The 21,280-nt window shown below is 40.1% G+C and overlaps 1 protein-coding gene across 1 annotated transcript in view; it reads left to right on the plus strand.

The window, feature by feature from the left end:
• Nucleotides 1–21,280, plus strand: part of DNAH7 (dynein axonemal heavy chain 7) — a 188,318-nt gene that overhangs the window by 51,566 nt on the left and 115,472 nt on the right. Inside the window, exons 16-21 of the mRNA XM_087705071.1 lie at nt 566–712; nt 3,211–3,896; nt 7,648–7,834; nt 11,261–11,454; nt 13,435–13,633; nt 20,916–21,056. Of these exons, the coding sequence (XP_087561197.1) occupies nt 566–712; nt 3,211–3,896; nt 7,648–7,834; nt 11,261–11,454; nt 13,435–13,633; nt 20,916–21,056 (1,554 nt within the window). The remainder of the gene's footprint in view (nt 1–565; nt 713–3,210; nt 3,897–7,647; nt 7,835–11,260; nt 11,455–13,434; nt 13,634–20,915; nt 21,057–21,280) is intronic.

Consider the following 21,280-nt stretch of genomic DNA (forward strand, 5'->3'; position numbering starts at 1 on the left):
TTGCTGAGTTAATCAAATTTGCACGCAACAGCTCTCACTTTAAAAATAGTGGATAGCTATTAACTGCTTGGACAAGTGATAATGAAGGGTTTACTACTAATAGGTATAGATATAGGCCATATCAAAATATCTGAAATGAAATGAATTTGCTTTGATCTAGCAAGACAGATTTACATATTTAGGCAAGCTCTGTAATGTTGCTGCAGATGAAAATGTATATCCAGATGTTATTCCTTATCTTCACTGAAGTGCTTATTTAGTATTCACATCTGTCATGCAAATAGGGATATTAGGCAAATCATTTGCCTGTAATTATGGCCTGAGGCTTAACAATACACACTTTTTAGTATTACGTATTAGAATTTAATCCTAATCCTTTTGAAACCGTGTATCAATCAGTGCCATGAAGAAGATTTAAACCATTTTACAGGCACTTGGCTGATTACAATAGCAAAAATGATAAATAGTGGCAAAGTTGCACCATTGGGTACCATTGTAATGCTGGACAGTTTACCTCAGTTTACCTGTGTTTATATGATGAAGTTGGATTTTTGTGGGTTTTTAGATGCGCTGTGAAAGATTTGTGGAGGAACTGGAGAGTTATGCTAAGCAAGTTGAAGAATTTTATTCTTATGGTGACATTCAGGAGGTCAATAGATATTTGAAAAAAGCCCAAGCTTTGAATACCAAGTTAGATGCAGCTGCTGATAAGGTAAGGTCTTCTGTTTTCGTTACAATTGTTTTGTCTTAATTTAGTGAGGGAAACACATTGTTATCATAGCGAACAACACAGATTCAACAGATTCAATAAATGGGTATCAGAAGATGGATATTTGAAGATCTTAGAGCCTGAGAATATTTGACCAGGGATCTGACTGAATATATATTTTGTGTATGCTTGGTTTACATTTGAAATCATTATTAACTATGCAGGCATAAAAAAGCAGTTTTATACTGAGTGTCTTGGTTCAGCTGTCTTAATTCTGTCTAGGCCCGTGATGGCAAACCTATGGCATGGGTGCCCGAAGTGGCACATGGAGCCATGTCGCCTGGCATGCGTGGTGTCGGTGTTCCTCTTCCGTGTTTCTATTGCGCATGCACGCATGATGATCAGCTGGCCTTTGTGTGTGTTGCAGTGCCGGAAACTGGAAGAGCTGGAAGAGTCTTCTGTTTTCTGGTGTGAGCATGTGCACCAGTAACCGGAAGATTAGCTGGCTGGCGCGCATGCGCACTTCAGAAACCAGAAATTCATTTTCTGGTGCGCGCATGCACCCTGGTCAGCTCCTCTTCTGGGTTGGATCCCAGATGAGCATGCCTGCCCTCACTGGTTTGCCATCACTGATCTAGGCTGAAAAATGCCCTCTGGGGCTTTTCCCAGATGTTGAGATATTGGCTTTTTGAACCTCTGTTGTTCTGTATCCCAAGCCTGTGGCTTTCCAGTGAACAGTTGGATTATCATGATTTTATTTCTCGCTGTGTTGAGATGAAACCTGTCTACCCCAATTAAAAATGTTTTATGTAATTATTCCTTGACCTTATTAAAGTTACATGAATGTTTCTATTAGCATTGCTAATACCGTAGAGATACCTTTTTAAGGGTTTCGCAGTGTATTGGAAACACCTTAAAATGAACCGCAATGGTTCCACAAAAATGTGTAGTTACCTTTAATGGAAAAAGTTCTACCCTGGTTATGGAAGTTCAGCACGATTCTAGAGTTGATGGTTCTCTTGCCAGGGATTCTCATTATCTTAATCCATAGGCATGCCTTGTGCACCTTAAGATATAAGCTCTTGATTACAACTGACTGACTAGCACTGTGATCTGTGAAAGTTACAGTTTGACATACAGCAGAGTGAACAATACTTCATGGTATTGGACCTGGGTACTTGAGAGACCGCCTGCTGCCAATTACCTCCAATAGACCGATTAGATCCCACAGATTAGGCCTCCTCCGAATTCCATCCGCCGGCCAATGCCGGCTGGCGACCACCCGGAGGAGAGCCTTCTCTGTGGCTGTTCTGACCCTCTGGAACGAACTCCCCGTGGAGATTCGAACCCTCACCACCCTCCAGGCCTTCCACAAAGCCCTTAAAACCTGGCTGTTCCGACAGGCCTGGGGCTAAAGAGTTTTTGCCCCCCTTCTCGAATGGTATGGTTGTTGTGTGTTTTTAAATTTTGTATTGTTATGTCTCGTCTTTTTTATCCCCCTGTCTGTACCTCCTTCCCTGATTGAATTGTGAGCCGCCCTGAGTCCCCTTCGGGGAAAAGGGCGGCATATAAATGTAATAAATCCAATCCAATCCAATCCAACTCAGAAGAAAGAGTGTGGTGAAGTAATCATTTATCATTTGTTCAACATTACTATTGAATTGCTTTCCCTGATGCCTTTAATCTTTTGCATTTTGGCTGTATGATACATTTAACAGAGGGATACAATCAATATCAAGTGCGGTACTAATACCACTCTATAAAGCTTTAGTAAGACCACACCTAGAAAAACTTCATCTAGTTTTGTGCAGTGAAGAGCAACCAAATTGATTACGGGACTGGAGGCTTAAACATATGATGAATGGTTGCAGGAACTGGGCATGGCAAGTCTAGTGAAGAGAAGAACCAGAGGAGACATGATAGCAGTGTTCCAATGTTTGAAAGGCTGCCACAGAGAGAAGGGGATCAAGCTGTTTTTCAAAGCAGGCCAGACAAGGAATAATGGATGGAAATTGATCAAGGAGAAATTCAACCTAGAAATAAGGAGAAATTTTCTGACAGTGAGAACAATCAGTGGAACAACTTGCCTTCAGAAGTTGTGGGAACTTCATCACTGGATGTTTTCAAGAAGATATTGGACTGCCATTTGTCAGAAATGGTGTAGGGTCTCCTGCTTGGACAGGGGGTTGGACTAGAAGACCTACAAGGTCCCTTCCAACTCTGTTAATCTGTTAAATACACTTATTAGTAACGCCTTCGGTATATATTCTCAGATTCTATTTCTTCCTGTAACCTTCTTCAGTCAATTTGTTTGACAGGGTAAGTCTTTAGATATAGCTCCATGTTACACTGACCTCACTCTAGTACTTCTGCCTTTAAGGACTACAAGGTCAATCAGAAAAATCCGATCTAAAATCATAAGGTGTCTTTTGGCCGATTAAAATTTGTAATAAAGCAATAATGTGTTTATTTCTTAATAAAAATCCTTGTGATTTCTGTAGATTGATCAGTTTAATGCGGAAGAGGAGGCCTACGGATGGCTGACATCTCAGTACCCTCAGCGGAAAAAGATTCAAGATACTTTGAAGCCGTACCTTCAGCTTTATGAAATGACAGTGGACTTCAATACCAAATATAGGAACTGGATGGATGGAATATTCACTAAAGTGAATCCAGACCAAGTTGATCAAGACACGGGAAACACTTGGCGTGCACTGTATAAGTTAGAAAGAACCTTCCATGACTCTCCAAATGCTTTATTTCTAACAACAAGGATCAAGACAAAGGTGGAAGAATTTAAGGAACACATTCCATTGATTCAAGTAATCTGCAATCCCGGTTTGCAAGATCGGCACTGGGAGGCCATGTCAAATATAGTCGGGTACCCTCTGAAACCTTCTGAAGATTCAACTGTCTCTTCTTACATCGATATGCATCTCGAGCAATATTTAGAAAAATTTGAAACCATTAGTGAAACAGCCAGCAAAGAACATTCCCTTGAGAAGGCCATGGTGAAAATGATTTCAGAATGGGACGGCATGGAATTTATTCTCCTTCCTTACAGAGAAACAGGGACTTACATTTTATCGGCTGTAGATGACATTCAAATGTTGCTAGATGACCACATAGTCAAAACGCAGACCATGAGAGGATCTCCTTTCATCAAACCGTATGAGAAAAAAATGAGGTATTGTAAAATGATTCCTAAGAGATTTCATATTATACACAGGTGAACCTGGTTTATTTGTGAAATTGCTTTGCTGTGGGAATCAAGCTATCGACCAGAGGCTGATGTATTGGAAAATGTCAGTTATTGATCTACCATTCAGCAGAGGAAGGAGAAAGGTTGCGTCATTTAATGTGTTGAGTGGGAATCTCATAAGCAAGAGCAGAAATACTTGGGCACTCCTGTTTCTGTAGAGGGTAAAGGGAATGGCCTTGAGGGACAGGAGGAAGAACTGCTGTCAATGCAACAGCCAAATAAAAGAAAACTGAATCTGGGACAGGACTGTAGAGGTCTCATACAAGCTCCTCCTTATTTTATATAAACATAAAGGAGGGAAGGGAGAAGCTCATTCAAACTTGCAAGATTCTGTTACTATAACTTTATAATAAAAATAGCATTAGTCTACACTACTTTGATTTTTTTAGTCTAGTCCAGTGGTGGGTTTCAAAAATTGTTCGAACCTACTCTGTGGGTGTGGCCTCCTTTGTGGGAATGGCTTGTCACCCATGTGACCGGTTGGGAGTGGCTTGCCGCCCATGTGACCGGATACGAAGATGCCGACGACACTTGTCAGAACCACCTTAAATTACCTCACACACAGCACTGGCATGCATAAGAATAGGATGTAAACTTGTTTTTTTAAAAGGCATCTTTGGTTTGCTTTAAAACAACTTCAACACACGCAATGTTCTGATTGCACCACAAACGCAGTAGTCATCCTTGCCTTTCACAGAGGCACTGAGTTTTTTAAATATGACCATGAGAGTGCAGAATAATCATATCCAAGGACCAGTGGTGGGTTTCAAAAACTTTTGGAACCTCTTCTGTAGGTGTGGCCTGCTTTCCGGGTCCACTGGTGGAACCTCTTCTAACCGGTTCGGTAGATTTGACGAACCGGTTCTTCCGAATAGGTGCGAACTGGTAGGAACCCACCTCTGGTCTAGTCTATCTTGAAGGGCTGACTAATCTCCCTAAAATTCATTTCACTCCAGTTTCTTCATGGGGTTCTGAAGAGCAAAAGAAAAGTGTAGGTTGTACACATGGAGTAGGAAAAATAATGCATTCTGCAAGTATATTTTACTTTGCCAGGAGAGACATTTTGATTTCATAGGACTTTGGTTATCTCTAGGGGTGAAAATCATGGCAAGATTCAAAATATGATCTTCCAAAAAGTTATAAACAAGAGGATGGGAGAGGTTGTGTCTTTTTTTAAAAAAAATATTCTTGTCACGTTCTACTTTTTGCCTGTGACTTGACTTGGCCTAAGGCGGGGGACTATGGTGCTCCTCCTTCTTTTTGCTGTGCTATTTATCTCTCCAGAAATGCAATTATTACAGCTTTTGCTAGCTCTTAGAACTCTTTGAGGGATGTGAATGTACATTGGCCAGCTCATACACAGTGCTTCTTTTAAATAATTCAATTGTCCTTTGTTAGTATTCAGGGTGCATTGTGATAGAGGTTTGTGTTAATTGGTTGTATCTTTTATTTATATCTATCATGTATTTTGAAAATAGAACCTGGGGCTTCTTGGTTCAGAAGGTGAATCTGATACATGCCCAAGTTTGGGTCTTCATAGTAGTAATATGAGTGAAAGCATGTACTCTTATTGAGTCCATAGCTTATTGAATAAGCGGTCCTCTTGATTATGAGTCAGACTCTTTTAAGGAAGGATGGAAACAACAAGGCACTTGCATTAAGGCTTCTGCAGATGTTTTTGCAGAAGTTGCTCACATTTGACAGTTGAGCAGAACTAGGTGATACCACTAAAGGAAAAGATTTGTAGCTCAGTGTTGAAATGAGGGGTCCTTGGTGTTCTCTGGCTGGTCGTTTTCTTTAAAAATGTGCCACTACCCAAACTAGATTTAGTTTTAGATTTTATTAAGTTTGTATGCCACCCTATTCCCGAGAGACTCAGGGCGGCTAACAATAAAAAGGGAGGGGATGCAAAAAAATAAAATAAAAAACAACAATTTAAAATTCTGCAACAGCCGTAACCTCGAATGGGGCTGGATAGTTCAACAGCCCCAGGCCTGCCGGAACAGCCAGGTCTTAACTGCTTTGCGGAAGGCCGGAAGGGTAGTAAGGGTCCGGATCTCCACGGGGAGATCGTTCCATGTTTCCTCGAAAATGAGACAGAGTCTTATTTTCTTTTGACCCCCAAAACAAGCGCTTGGCCTTATTTTCAGAGAGGTCTCATTATTTTTGAGGTGCAGGAGGTGGTGAACATGGTTACCTCATGGCTGCTGCTGCGTTGCAATATTTTTGGGGAGGGCTTATTTTCTGGGGAGGGCTTATTTTAGTGCATGCACTCAAAAAAGCCCGATTGGGCTTATTATCCGGGGAGATCTTATTTTCAGAGAAACAGGTAGGTAGCATCATCAGTGCTAGGAGGTGTGCCTGCAGGCAATTTTTTCCCCATTTGTGTGCTTTCTGAAGGATTTAATGCCTATAAGTGGTGCCAGTACAGGAGAATATTGGAGTTTAGATAGAAATGAGAGGGTTCTTGGTACGCTCTGAGCTTGATTGTTTTTTGAAGATGTTTAATTGCCAACTAGGTAACTACATCAATGCTAGAATCAGATGAGGTGAGTGACATGACAACTTGCTCATGGATATCAAACGTGATTATGCCACGTGATGTATCTTGACGTTTTTTGCCTTTTCGGAGCTGGGGTGTGTCATATCCCTCCCTCTCTGTTGAGAGAGGGTTGGTCAATTTTGACATAGATGGCCTCTTTGATTCTTTTTTCAAACTAGCAGTCCTCTCTGTCCAAAATGTGGATTTTGCTGTCTTCAAAAGCGTGGTCTCTGTTTTTTAAATGCAGATGGACTGCTGAATCTAGTCCTGATGTGTTTGTTCTCCTATGTTGTGGCATGCATTTATGAAGTGGTTGTTTTGTTTCCCCAATGTACAAATCTACACATGGCTTGCTGGATTGTAGTGCATATACCAAGTTGCTCAGTTTGGCAAAATGATTTTGCCCTTCCAGGAGCATATTGATAGTACGTCTGCTTAGGGTGCTGCTCTGACATGAGGGTATGGGCCAAAAGGCCAGGCTTTTTGGTAGAAATGCAAATATATGAAACACGCTGGTGTGGAAATACGCTGGATCTCCTTATTTATGACTTTCTAAAAGTCTAAAATTCTCCTTTTAAAATGGACCTTTGCTAATCTTGGTGCCTAGTGAAGAAGGAGGGCAGGCATCTTATTACGTTGTTATTCAATTTGTCTGGTTGAAATTCTCTGTTCTCTGTAAAAGACTGGGGAGTTAAAAATTATAAATTCCTACTTATATGCATAGAATTGGCTGTATAAAAGGAAGTTCTTTTCTGGGAAAGAGGGAACTTCTTCAAGGGAGATCAGACTAGGAAACCAAAATTATGTAGGCCCGTACAACTTTTATTGTAAAGCTATAGTAACAGAATCTTGCAAGACTGACTGTGCCTCCTTTCTCCCTCCCTTTATCGATGATTTCTCAGGCTACAGCTCTGCCTTGGACCCAGGTTTCTTTTATCTGACTTGCTTTGGCCTCAGATATTCCTCCACTCCCTCAAGGCCATTCCCTTTACATCAGGAGAGAATAGGATTGCTTTTCTTCTCTGGGAACCATAGGAGATATATCTGCCTGGGACTGCCTCGGCTTATTATCCGTCCAAACCTCCAGAAATGTTCTACAATCTAATGTTCAGTTCATTTTGTTCTGTTCTGCAGAGACTGGGAGTCAAAACTTTTGTTGGTTCAGGAAATCTTGGATGAGTGGCTGAAAGTCCAGGCTACCTGGCTATATTTGGAGCCAATTTTTAGTTCTCCAGACATTATGGCTCAGATGCCTGAAGAAGGTAGGCGATTCACCACTGTGGACAAAACATGGAAGGATATCATGAAACATGCCATTCAGGTAGTAACAATTCTCTTTGGAATAACTAATTATAACATGGGGTTGATATGGCTTTGTTCATATCTTTATTGTATGCATTCTGTTCATCATGAAATTAAACTCGGGAAGTACACATGAAAAGGGAGATGAATGTCCCTTCTCCCCCCCCCCCCGCCCAAAGAGAAGGGTGAAATCAAAGAGGGCATAGCTTTGCATAAAAGGTGCATATATCCATTTGGACATTTTAATATATTTTATCCTAGAGATAACGCAGTAGAACACTGAACAAAGAGTAACAGGCTTTGAAGGGAAAGAAGTAAATAAAATAAAGAAGTAAATAAGTAGGCTTTGTGCAGTGTAGTATCCAGATATTTCTTTGTTTAGTTAGCCAAACCTATTTGTCATTCCACTCACAATTCTGTTACCCCTGCTTTTCTTTATTAGGCTTCATTATCCTTAAACCTTAACCATTATCTGATGAAAGACTATCCGTGTTTTGTGGCCATTGCTTTTCCTTCCAAACACAACTGCTGAAAATGGTGGCATGATTTCCTGCAATCTGAGAATAAGAAACAGACAAAAAAATACTATAACAAATGGTTTTAAATCTTCAAATGAAGTATAACCAAAGAATTGTCCTCCTGACATCTTCGAATAGAGAATTGGTCCTTTTTTAAAATAGCACATATGACTGTCTTAGACTAAGTCACTGAATTGAATTGGATGGATATGTAAGGATTAGACTATTAGTCACCATACTGTGCTGCTTCCTTTGAAGTAATCCCAAATGGCTTATTTTCAAATGGGTGCACATGGTTGGCTGAGAAGTATAGAAGTCTAGTGTTTTTGTTGAGTATTCATGTAGTTGTCTGTACCAGTTACTACTTCTGACATTTTCTGATGAACAAAAAGCACTTTCATATTTCTCCCCAGAAGATGGCAGTATAAGTTTAGAAATTATGATTTGATTTTTATAGGTACTGTATATCCCTTCTCAGCATAAATTAAATATCGGGCCATGTGTTGATTTTTTTTTTGACTTGCAGTTGTGGTTTACAGTGACAGGTAGAAATTGTAAACACATATTTGGATTGCCCTGCATTTTACCTTAGATTTGAATAATTTTTTCCCCCCGTGTGGCTCAAATCAATGAGGGTGAAATTGTTCTTTGATTTCATTGCTATTTTTGATAAACAAATGGTTTACAGGAGAGATCTTTTTCTGCATGGGGAAGAAAAATCGAAGACATTGTATTAAGAAAAAGCCCTGAGGATGAGAACATAGGGCAATTTATAGCTTCTTTATGGAACAGCTAATCATGGCATACCAGAGCAATTATTTTTCTATCTTCGGCCCAGTTTAACTATTTGGAAAAAGCCATAATTCACGTCAGTCTCATTTAATCTTCAAATTTCATCAAGGCTGTAGATGATAAACATTGGTAGAATAGTCCAAGTGGCTAAATAGGAAGAAATGATTTAGCCAAATGCCAAGTTTCCATATGAAATTTTGACAGGGTATAACAGTGATTTGAGCGAAACCCAACCTAGATGCAGGAAGTTGCCACCTGGGGGTGCTAACGTGGCTTTCTTTGAAAAACATTTTCCCCCTCACTGGAGATCATAGTCTGGCGGAGATATTTGCTCAGTTCATATTTTGACATATATACTGATTTGTGTCTCCCAAATGCAAGTGTAAACCCAAACATTCACAAAGGCCAAACCTTTCCTCGTTCCCACTTTATAATGCAAATCTGTAGGTGCAAAAAGGAAGAACTGCTTTCAAAAACGTGTGCAGTGCCTTAGGCAAAATGCACAGGAGATATACATTAGACAAGGTGTGCAAAAAATCCATAGTGGGGAAAAAAAAGTATATCAAGATGTGAAGGCATTTTTATATAGACGTTTAAAAGGATGTTTTAAGTGGAAATAAACATTTTTAAAAATGATCTTGCCTGGAAAGAAACTCAAAACAAACCCCAACTGAATGATAGAACAAGGCCCAGGGGTGGGATTCAGCTGGTTCAGACTGGTTCGGGTGAACCGGATGTTAATTTTACATCTGGTTTGCCAAACTGTTGGTTACAAGGACTGGCTGGCCACGCCCCCTCCCCTCCCAGGAGTCTCTACGTGGCCCGGTTTGGATGCCAGGTAAGTGCAGGGCCCACATGGGGGCTCTGCGAGAGCAAAAAACAAGCCTCCTGGAAGTTCCAGAAGTCTGAAAACGCACCTGTTTCTGACCTCTGGAGGGCTTCCAGAGCCCTGCGGAGCCTGTTTTCACCCTCCTGGAGGATCGAGGAAAGCCTCTGGAGCCTAGGGAGGGTGAAAATGCCCCCCCCTGGTGCCGGAGTACAAGTAGGCCACACCCACCAGGGCCACACCCATCCAGCAACTGGGCAGAGAACCGGTTGCTAACATTTTTCAATTGCACCCCTGACAAGGCCAACCTTTATATACTGTAACTGGAAGAAGAAAGAAAAACAATTTGGTAAAGAAGAGTCCTGACCATACAAAATTGAAGATGCAAAGAAAATGAAGTTCTGGGAAAGTATAGGGTAATTTGCTCAAAGAGACTATGAGAGACGGTGGGGGGGGGGGAATTACAGGGGAGTAGATGTAGAACAAGGACTCCCTTGCAGCAACCTGCAGATAGATGAATATATGTCAACTGAGCAGTTTTAATTAAGGGAATGAGAAGCCAAAAAGAAGCTGGGAATGTGGAGGAAGTGCTTAGGCTGCAAGTTTCCAACCAATATGTGGCTATCAAATGATGTTGAATATAGAATTTCTAGACACTGTTCAGTGAATGTTCACCTTTTGGTCTTGATGATTCCTTGATTAGGCTGTTGTTTAATATAAGCTTGTTTGGCTAAGTTGGTGGTTTCTTGATGGAGTACAGTTTACACCTTGATTAATAGTCTAGTATTAGTGTTTCTGCTCATTTGGGTAAGAGCAGGACCACCAAGATCACTCCCACCAGCATGGACAGGACAAGCCATTACTACATAAATTAAGTATAAACCCCATTCTTACTAGCACTGGTAGTTTCATTGTTGAGTATCTTTATATCCCATCTTATCTGCTCATGGTTTAATAAGAGGAAGGAAAAAAGGAAGGAATGAATGAATGAAGGAAGGAAGGAAGGAAGGAAATGTAATATATTTAGAAAAAGCATAGAAATTGAAAAATAGAATTGGCCAAATCAGTCGCAGAGTCTACCTCGCTGTTTCCCAAAGGGGTTTAATACACCACAAGAAAATACCTTAGAAAACTTCCAGACAGTTATGTAAGTATCCTGGGCAATGGGAGAAAATTGAGCCAACTCATTTTAGTTTTAATGTTTTAGAGAAAATACTTAAAGCATTGCTCGGTTTTTAAATTGAGATAATGACGATAAGATACATGGTATGATATGAATGGTATATTATATGATATGTGTCTTTCTCAGGACAAACATGTTCTTACAGTAGTGATGATAGAAAAGATGCTGGAACGACTGAAGAAATGCAATGAGCTATTAGAATTAATTCTGAAGGGACTAAATGAGTATCTAGAAAAGAAACGTCTGTTCTTCCCTAGATTCTTCTTCTTATCCAATGATGAACTCCTTGAGATTCTCTCAGAGACTAAAGATCCTACAAGGTATTGTACTATTTGATGCATATTCCGAATAGTTGTAATTCCTCTTATACATAGTTTACATAATGATTAAAAGCTAATATCCAGTAGGTATAGAAATACATTAATTTATTTGGTGCAGTCTATGCAAATTAGACATAAATTATATAAATAAAGTATATGTGCGTTAGGTAAATTCAGATATAATGGACATTCGGCTTTATCAGATATCCTTCGCCCAAACTGATGTTTACATACGTATGTGATTATCATTCAGATACAAAAACTTTGCTTCCATCAACATACTCCTCATAATGAATTTGTAGGCAAGAGGTCATGTTGCTTTTTGTCTGTGTGTGTAATTCTGCAAACATGTGAACTTAATCTCATTCTCAACAATTCTGGTCCAAGCTTGAATCATCTCCCATCTTGAGTATTTCAATCTTCTTTGGGGTCTTCTATTACAATATTTTACTTTAGTTTTGGCCATTTAAACCCATTTCTAGGTTTGACAATTCATTGTCCTTCTCTGTTAGGTATAATACATTCGAAAAGAATATAGCAATAGCAGTAGACTTATATACCGCTTCATAGGCCTTTCAGGCCTCTCTAAGCGGTTTACAGAGAGTCAGAATATTGCCCCCAACAATCTGGGTCCTCATTTTACCCACCTCGGAAGGATGGAAGGCTGAGTCAACCCTGAGCCGGTGAGATTTGAACCGCTGACCTGCTGATCTAGCAGTAGCCTGCAGTGCTGCATTTAACCACTGCGCCACCTTGGCTCTAATATTTATAACCTAGGGTTGAACTATGAGTGCCTTGATGTTCTCTGAGGTTGGTTGTTTTCTTGCAGATAATTCATCACCAAACTAGGTAACATCATCAATGCTAAAAGGCAGTTTGTTCTCATTTTATGTACTAATGGCTTGTCCTGTCAATGTTGGTGGGAGAGGTCTTGATGGTTCCTTGATTAGGCTGTTGTTTAATGTAAGCTTGTTTGGCTAAGTTGGTGGTTTCTTGATGGAGTACTGTTTACATCTTGATTAATAGTCTAGTATTAGTGTTTTTGCTCATTTGGGTGAGAGCAGGACCACCAAGATCACTCCCACCGTCCAGGCCTTCCGCACAGCCTTGAAGAACTGGCTCGCCCGTCAGGCCTGGGGATAAGGACCATTACCCCGCCCGAATGTTGTATGCATGTTGCGTATTATTTTATTATGTGTTGTCGTCTTAGTACTGTATTGTATTGTATTCCCCTCTCCCTGGTTTCTGTGAGCCGCCCTGAGTCCCCTCAGGGAAAAGGGCGGCCTACAAATAAAATCAATTCCAATTCCAATTCCAATTCCAATTCCACCAGCATGGACAGGACAAGCCATTACTACATAAATTAAGTATAAGCCCCATTCCTTACTAGCACTGGTAAAACGTCTACAAGGAAACAACTGTTCTCAGAAAGCGCCAAGGACCCCACAATAATACATTTGGTTCGGCCTTAAAGTTCTCTAAAATGCAAGGAGACCAATATTTTCAGCCTTAAGTATTCCATTGTTTTCTGGCCATGCGCTCTAAAATATTTGTTAAAGTAAAAGAATGCTCACGGTCAGCAAAAGGTTTGTCTACTCTTCTTTTATGACTTAGTCATCAAGATACATTGCTGCAGTTTGTTTGAAGTGGTTTGCCATACCTGGTGCATTAAACATCCTTGTCTGAAATCTAGTAAGATGATTTCTTAGCAGATCATTTTGCCCTCTTAATGTGCTTTGGAGAGGATTTTAAACATAAATGTAGTTTTTAATACACTGTGGGTGTTTTTTGTCAGTTTTGTTTGAGAATGAAATATCTAAATAAAAAAAACATCCTGTCTGTGGTTAGAATTTACTCTCTGACTCACACAGATAGCGTTATTAATCTCAACATTCTGGGCATAAAATGTGTTTCGCTGAAAGAAGTTTGAACTTGCATGGCTCCAAGTTTATTTCTTAATCCTCTCTTTGATTTCTTCAGAGTAAAGCCTCACTTGAAAAAGTGTTTTGAAGGAATTGCTAGCGTTGAGTTTACCGAAGTCCTGGATATTACCCACATGAAAAGCAGTGAAGGGGAAGTTGTGGAACTTATCAACACAATATCAACAGCTAAAGCGCGAGGCCAAGTGGAAAAGTGGTTAGTTGAATTGGAAACAGCTATGATAAATTCCATCCACAAGGTAATAAATTACAGTTTGTTTGAGGTCATTCTCTAGACCAGGGCTCTCAAACTCGCCATGTCGCATTGCCTGTCACATGATGTTTCGTGACTTATTCCCCATTCACGGAGCTAGGGTGGACGTGGCCTGCGCATGATGCATCTGGCTTGCGGGCTGCCAGTTTGACACCCCTGCTCTAAACTATTATAGGAAAATAAGCAGACTATCTCTCATGATAGTCTGCTTATAAAACAATGAACACAAAGATTTTAAAAATCATCTCCCTTTCTAAAGGAGCCGAGGTGGCGCAGTGGTTAAATGCAGCACTGCAGGCTACTTCAGCTGTCTGCAGTTCGGCTGTTCAAATCTCACTGGCTCAAAGTTAACTCAGCCTTCCATCCTTCCGAGGTGGGTGAAATGAGGACCCAGATTGTTGTTGGGGGCAATATGCTGACTCTGTAAACCGCTTAGAGAGGGCTGAAAGCCCTATGAAGCGGTATATAAGTCTAACTGCTATTGCTATTGCTAAATTGCTATTCCACTATGACCGGCTGCAAGGATCAGGAATCTGGTGCACCTGAAATCTTTCCTTCTTGCTGTTGCTGTGATGAAGAGCTCTTTCCCATGATTAGCGTTTCATGGGCAAATAATGGAAATTCCCCTCCTAGGGCTGAAAGAGCTTCAGTGGAGGTGAAATTGAGTCAGAATCACAGCAGAGGAGAAAGAGTTGGGAGCTCTTTCTCCATCTGCTGCTGTCCTGCCATTCTTCCACTGCAGTATCTGTTTAGATCCCTAAAACTCTACCGTAATCACTTACGTGGAATATTTGGCCTCGTTTGGTCTTGCATCGCACCTAATTTTGACTAAGTATTAAAATTGTGGGTCAGGTAAAATGAGCTGCAATAGTTTTCGGTTGTACCACAAAATCGCGGACGACAAAATCGCGGTCGACGAAAGCGCGTCTGTGACATCATCACAGCGCGACGGAAAAGATAGAAAAATGTAAAAATAAAGCAAAAACCTTACCCTAACCCCCCAAACCTAACCCTAAACCTAACCCTAAACCTAACCCTTAACCTAACCCTAAACCTAACCCTAAACCTAACCCTTAACGTAACGAAAAACCTAACGCTAACCCTTAACCTAACGCTAAACGTAACGCTAACGCTCTAACCCTAACCCTTAACCTAACCCTTACCTTTATGTGAATCGGCTTGCTGTAATTTAATTTTTATTGCAATTTTTTGATCTTTTTCGTCGCGTTGTGATGACGTCACATACGCGATTTCGTCGACCGCGCTTTTGTGGAACGCAGTTTTGACGGGTCACATAGTTTTCATGCTAATTGTAAGCTCGACTACCGGTCAAGTTTCTATTCTGCCAAATATTTTGCATTCTAGTTGTAAGATTTCTTGTAAATGTGTAAATGTTCCTGTTACATATAATAGGTGTAGAAATTTAACAATAGTTGGCCATTTCAACCCATTGGAAAAGCCACAGTACAAAATATTGCATTCTATCAATGTTGTAGGCATGTGCAACAGATCAATAGCGGCACAAGTAGTCAGTCCTCAACTACAACAGTCCTTGACTTATGACCACAGTTGAGCCCAAAATTTCTGTTTCTAAGTGAGACACTTGTTAACTGAATTTTGCCCCATTTTGTGATCTCTTTGCTACAGTTGTTAAGTGAATCATTGCGGTTAAGTTAGTAACATGGTTGTTAAGTGAACCTGCTTCCCCATGGACTTTGTTTGTCAGAAGGCCACAAAAGCTGTTCATATGACCCCAGGACATTGCAACTGTCATAAATATGAGTCAGTTGCCCAATGTCCGAATTTTGATCACGTGACCATGGGGATGCTGCAATGGTAATAAGTGTGAAAAAACGATCATAAATATCTTTCTTCAGTGCCGTTGTAATTTTGAACGGTCGCTAAATGAACTGTTGTAAGTCAAGGACTATCTGCAGTCTTAGAATAAATAAATGATGGATACTTTCGCTCAAAATTTGGATACTTTAGCTCAAACTAAAACTTTCCTTTCAGTTAAGGCAGTGTTTCTCAACCTTGGCAACTTGAAGATGTCCGGACTTCAACTCCCAGAATTCCCCAGCCAGCGAATGCTGGCTGGGGAATTCTGGGAGTTGAAGTCCGGACATCTTCAAGTTGCCAAGGTTGAGAAACACTAAGTTAAGGTGACTCTTAATTGTCTGTCTCACACATATATTTATGGTTTCTCTTATTCTTCTTGAGACGTTAAAAATGTTTTCTTTGGAAGCATTTTTTTTTTTAGTTTTCAAAATTACAGGCACTTTTTGTAACCAATAAATATAAATTGTTGGGCACGTTAATTGCTAGACATTTGTCCACTTGTTAATGGAATAAATAAGATTAACTTGAAGCTGCACGGAATAGAATGTATGGGATGGGATTGAATGATTTGGTCAGTTTAATGCATCCTTGTTTTGAGTTACTTTCGTTCATGTACATTTTAATCCATGCTTAACCAAGGAACCCAGAATAAAAATGGTTTAGTAACAAAAGTAATCTAATGTCACACTTGTCTTTTTAAGACAAAGTAGACAACTCGTGCCCTGTTGGCTCATCAGTTCAGAGATGTTTCCTCACCAGATTCCTCAAGGCCTTCAACAGTGATTCTTATAATTTTTGACCTTTTTGTTTTATTCTTTCTGCAGCTGCCTCTGTTTCTCTCTTCCTTCTTCACTCCCTTTCAGCATTTAATCATTTCCTGTCTCTGTATTTTTTCCCCCCTCCTTGCAGGAATTCTGAGAAAAGCAACTAGAAAACAGTTCCTATCACTGTGATGTGATTCATTATGGCTCAAGGCTCTCTCTCTCTCTCTCTGCCTCCACTGAAAAACTGTTCTTTGGGGGCAAAAATCAAAGCAATGTCTCAGCAACTCCTGTGGATCATACCCAGGAAGCTGAGGAAAGCTGCTGGGACGGCTCCTTTAAAGAAAATACAATTATCCCTGAGGGCATTGTTAGTACCTGCAGAGATCATGCCTCAATAGGAATAGAAGATTCAGACAGACCAGTTCATCAGTGTCTAAAGTGAGAGGGCCTGAAGAGGAGCACCAGAATAATAAAGAGAATAAAATCCACACTCCCATAAATGCAGCCACCGCCGATTTCCCATCTGCCGCTATTTTAATGCCCCAATAGAATTGAATACGATAATGGCTGCTGTTTGTCTTTTGACAACCAGAGGGCAAATGCAGGGTTTATTGATACTGCTAATGATAATAATTGCTACTACTCTTCTGTTGCTTCTCAGGGAGCATGTGTTCATGATTTTGGATGGTTTCCAAAAATCTATTTCTTTTTCGGTTACCCCCCCCCTCCCCTACCGCAGAAATAATTAACGGACCTCTTTAATCCAACACTCAAATTAAAGAAATTCTTTTTTGTTTGTTTTAAATTCAAAGCAGGTTTAATTCCCTGTTCCCTTTAGAGCAAGAAAAAAATGGATCCCCTCTTTGACACTTCTAATTCTCTTCTTCCCAACTTAAAAAAAAAATGTCGAGGTAAAAAAAAACCTATGTTTTTCAAGCAACTCAATTGTCTTCAGTGTTCTGGCTCATGGTATGTCCTCTTAAGGTTCAGAGATATAGCAATAGCAGTAGACTTATATACTGCTTCATAGGGCTTTCAGCCCTCTCCAAGCGGTTTACAGAGAGTCAGCATATTGCCCCCAACAATCTGGGTCCTCATTTTACCCACCTCGGAAGGATGGAAGGCTGAGTCAACCCTGAGCCGGTGAGATTTGAACCGCTGAACCGCTGAACTGCTGATCTAGCAGTAGCCTGCAGTGCTGCATTTAACCACTGTAGTCCCACTTTTAAATACGTTAACAGTGTTCAAACAAAGAAAAAAAAATCTTCCCAACAAGGATCGACCTTCTACCACAAAGAGCCTGTAGACTTTCCAAGGTTTCATGGTTTAAGGAAAAAAAAGACAAATTCTAAGTCATAAGATCACTTTGGTATCTTTTAAATCTATTTTGATCAATGTACCAGAGCCATTTTCCAGCAACTGGATCATTGTAGGCTCTTCAGTGGGAAGAAGAAGACTTCTTTCTTTCCTTCCAATCTAGTTTACCCTCAAAATGAGATCAATCGATAATAGGTATAATTAGTACAGGAAACTCTACTAAAACACAGTATTTACCAGCCTGTCTCAATAGTGATATTTCCCTTCTCTATTCTCGTTAGTTGTAAGTCAGGAATTTATCAAAGAAGCTATAAATCCTTTAATTCATATTTAAGCAATAGAATAATTCCCAGATTCATTTTCAAGGCTCTAGATCAATATTCTTTGTGGGTTTAAAAATAAAATAAAATTACAGTAATAGCATGTTTATTTAGATTGAAATACTTCAAGAGTTTGTGATATACCAAGGATGATGATGGAAACATTACAGTCCATCAAGAAGAGTAGACACTCATCAGATCTGCTAGAAATCTATTTGCGTGTACCAGCTGCTGTAATACATTGGTGGTTTTCATGCTTCAACATTTTCAGTTGTGATAATTATTCTTTGTGCTGGTCTCAGCTCTCTGCATTTTTTTTCACGGTAGTGATGATAGTATTAGAGCATCTGACATTATAAGGCATCTGTGTATACCCATATTTGCACACACACACACACACACCCTTTTCCCAAGGCAAAACCAGATATTGACTTGTCATTAGACACATGAATTCCTAATGAATTGCAAAAAAAAAAAAGTTGATTTCAGTCATTGAAGCTTTTGGGTGCATAGATAGATGCAAAACAAGACTTCATACTTTTATTGTCAGAGATAATTCCAAAGATCCAGCCTCTAGTTTGATTGGAAAGATGAGAAAAGGGAATGCTTCATGAACTGAGGACAGAATTTAGGCCTTATGACTTTTTAAAAATATGTAAGCGTCCTGTCTTGGACCAGATTACCCTCTTGGCTTTGCAGTGACTCCCTGCTTTATATCAGCAGGCAATTTTTCAAAAGATCAGATGCAGGATTTCCTTCTCTTCCCAAATCCCAGAAAAAATGGAGTTTCAAACTATCTGTCCTTAAAAGTAGTTTGAGTTCTGACCCTCACTCTTTTTCATGGTTTTGAGACATTCACAAGCAATCCAATCTTCCTTGCTGTCATTGCAGATGTGGTCTCAGAGAGTCCAGTCTTCTCTCCAGATCCAATTTGGAATTACTTGACTGCCTTGAATCTGGAGATGTATAGATTACACGGCTTGTCATAATTCTGTCATATCCACAAACCTTTTCTTCTAGGAGGCAATCCACAAATCAGATGTACGAAACAATTGAATAGTATAGAGCAGGGGTGTCAAACTCATGTTGTCACGGTGGCATCATGTGATGTATCGCGGCTTTCCCCCCCTTTGTTAAATGGTGTGGGCGTGGCCAGTGTGTGATGCATCTGGCCTGCAGGCCGGGAGTTTGATAGCCCTAGTATAGCGTTTGCCTATACAGCTATAAAGCTACACCGGCAAGCAATTGCATTGTCCTTCAGTTCTGGCTAGAATTGTATATTCTTCTGAGAGGCATCTCTGTCAAATCTTCCTCCCGTACCAGAGGTGGTATTCTGCTGGTTTGCACTGGTTCGGGTGAACCGGTAGTGGCGGCGGTGCGAGGCTCCGCCCACCCAGACATCATCACGGACCTTCTGCACATGTGCGCGTGCTCCCACTACCGAACCGGGAGTGAAGAAAATAGGATACCATTACCGTCTCGTACACCACTTCCTGTGTTAGCACCCGTAGGCTGTTCCCAAAGCCACCCTGAGCTGCCGTTCGTTCCCTTCTTTCCCAGTAGATTATATGTCATTTAAAATGATTATTTTTAGTGACTTACTTCTCCTTCAGGTGTTGCCCGAGATCTTTGTTGTTTGTTTGTTTGTTTGACTTGATTTCTGTAGCTCCATCTCAACGAACAACTCTGGGAAGCTCACAATTTAATTTTGTCAGTCAGAGGTTCCCTGTGTGCACTCAATAGGGAAACACTGGTCTTACGATTAGCTCGATTTTTAATTCCCAAAGCAAACTTATGATTTTACAGGAAACAAGAAACTGTTCTTCTCTCATTCTCTCCAAAAGCTGCTTATTCTCTAGGAAGAGTGTGGCACAAGCTGCATAGTATGCTTAGTATACTTAACATTTACAATCTGTATGTGAAAGCAATTAAAACTCATAGAATGTATTAGATTTTGCATGAACTGGTTAAACGGAATCTTAGTATAAAAGAATTATATTGTAGTCATTGAAAGAACAACAGATTTTTGTAGATTCTGTGATAGCTTTTCACATCATGAGTACAAATCTGATAAGAGTGGTAGATGGACTTTTTTCTCTTTGAATCTGTTTTTTTTTTCAATTTAAGTTTAATTCATTTACTATGCTGGCTAATCACATTCTTTTCTTTTCTTCTTCTTTCCTATTGTAATTACACACAGCATTAATTTTAAACATACACATTTTTATGCTTTTTGTGCCAGTTGAGGCTAGACCAAATCTACCAACAATTCTTTCAGCAATGTCTATGTGGGAATTGCTTTATTCCTTTCAAAGCCAAGAGAGTTAAATTTTCCAGAATTCAGTTACTTAGAATTGGTTCGTGGCTGTGATAGGTGGAATGGCAAAACATTCTGATTTTTAGTTGAATGAATAGTTGGTATTCTAGCAGAGGAAGCCCCTTCAGTATGATCAGTAGAGCCGAGGTGGCACAGTGGGTAGAGTGCAGTACTGCAGGCCACTTCAGCTGACTGCTAGTTCAGCAGTTCAGCGGTTCAAATCTCACCGGCTCAGGGTTGACTCAGCCTTCCATCCTTCTGAGGTGGGTAAAATGAGGACCCAGATTGTGGGGGCGATATGCTGACTCTGTAAACCGCTTAGAGAGGGCTGAAAGCCCTATGAAGCGGTATATAAGTCTAACTGCTATTGCTATTGCTATTGCTATTGCTATCATAGTGGTTAAAAAATCATTCGTGGATTTGATTCAGCATACCCGGAGGGCACCAGATACCCTACTGTAAGTGTTCTAATTTATGTCACAAGTCTGAGTCACAAGTCATATATTTCTCTTCCGTTCAGTGTTCATTGAGAGTCATGCAACTTGGATTTCTCTATATACAGTATGTTGAGCTAGAACTAAAGTGGTGTTTCATACTCATTGGAACTGATGGAGTAAGGTCATATAGGCAGAACCGAAAGGTCATGACAGAAGATATTTGGAGTCTGCTTCCTAGTTCACTTAGCAAGAGTTTCACGTTTTGTATTTCCAGGTGATTGGTTCTGCCATAGATGCTTATCCAAAATCTCTCCGTATAAACTGGGTAAGAGAATGGCCAGGACAGACGGTTCTTTGTGTATCCCAGGCTTTTTGGACTCTCGAAGTGCAAGCAGCTATTAAAAATGGCCAGCAGGTAGGAATGTTTTAATAGCATGTGAAATGTTAGTAATTCAATCTTCTTTAGAAGTTATGAATAAGCAGTTTCTACAATCTGTATACTTGGCAATATGATGGTGTTTGAACCAGCAGAAAATGTCTGAGAAAATTTGCAGAGTTTTTTCCCCCCAAATTTGTACCTTCATAAATGCAATAGAAAAGTTGAAAGGTAAAAATACTCCAAGTTACCAATACAACTAC

Source organism: Thamnophis sirtalis, unplaced genomic scaffold (assembly GCF_051295495.1).
Source record: "Thamnophis sirtalis isolate CommonGarterSnake01/CBP01778 unplaced genomic scaffold, rThaSir2_p1.2 scaffold_1, whole genome shotgun sequence".
In the NCBI taxonomy this organism is placed as follows: domain Eukaryota; kingdom Metazoa; phylum Chordata; class Lepidosauria; order Squamata; family Natricidae; genus Thamnophis; species Thamnophis sirtalis.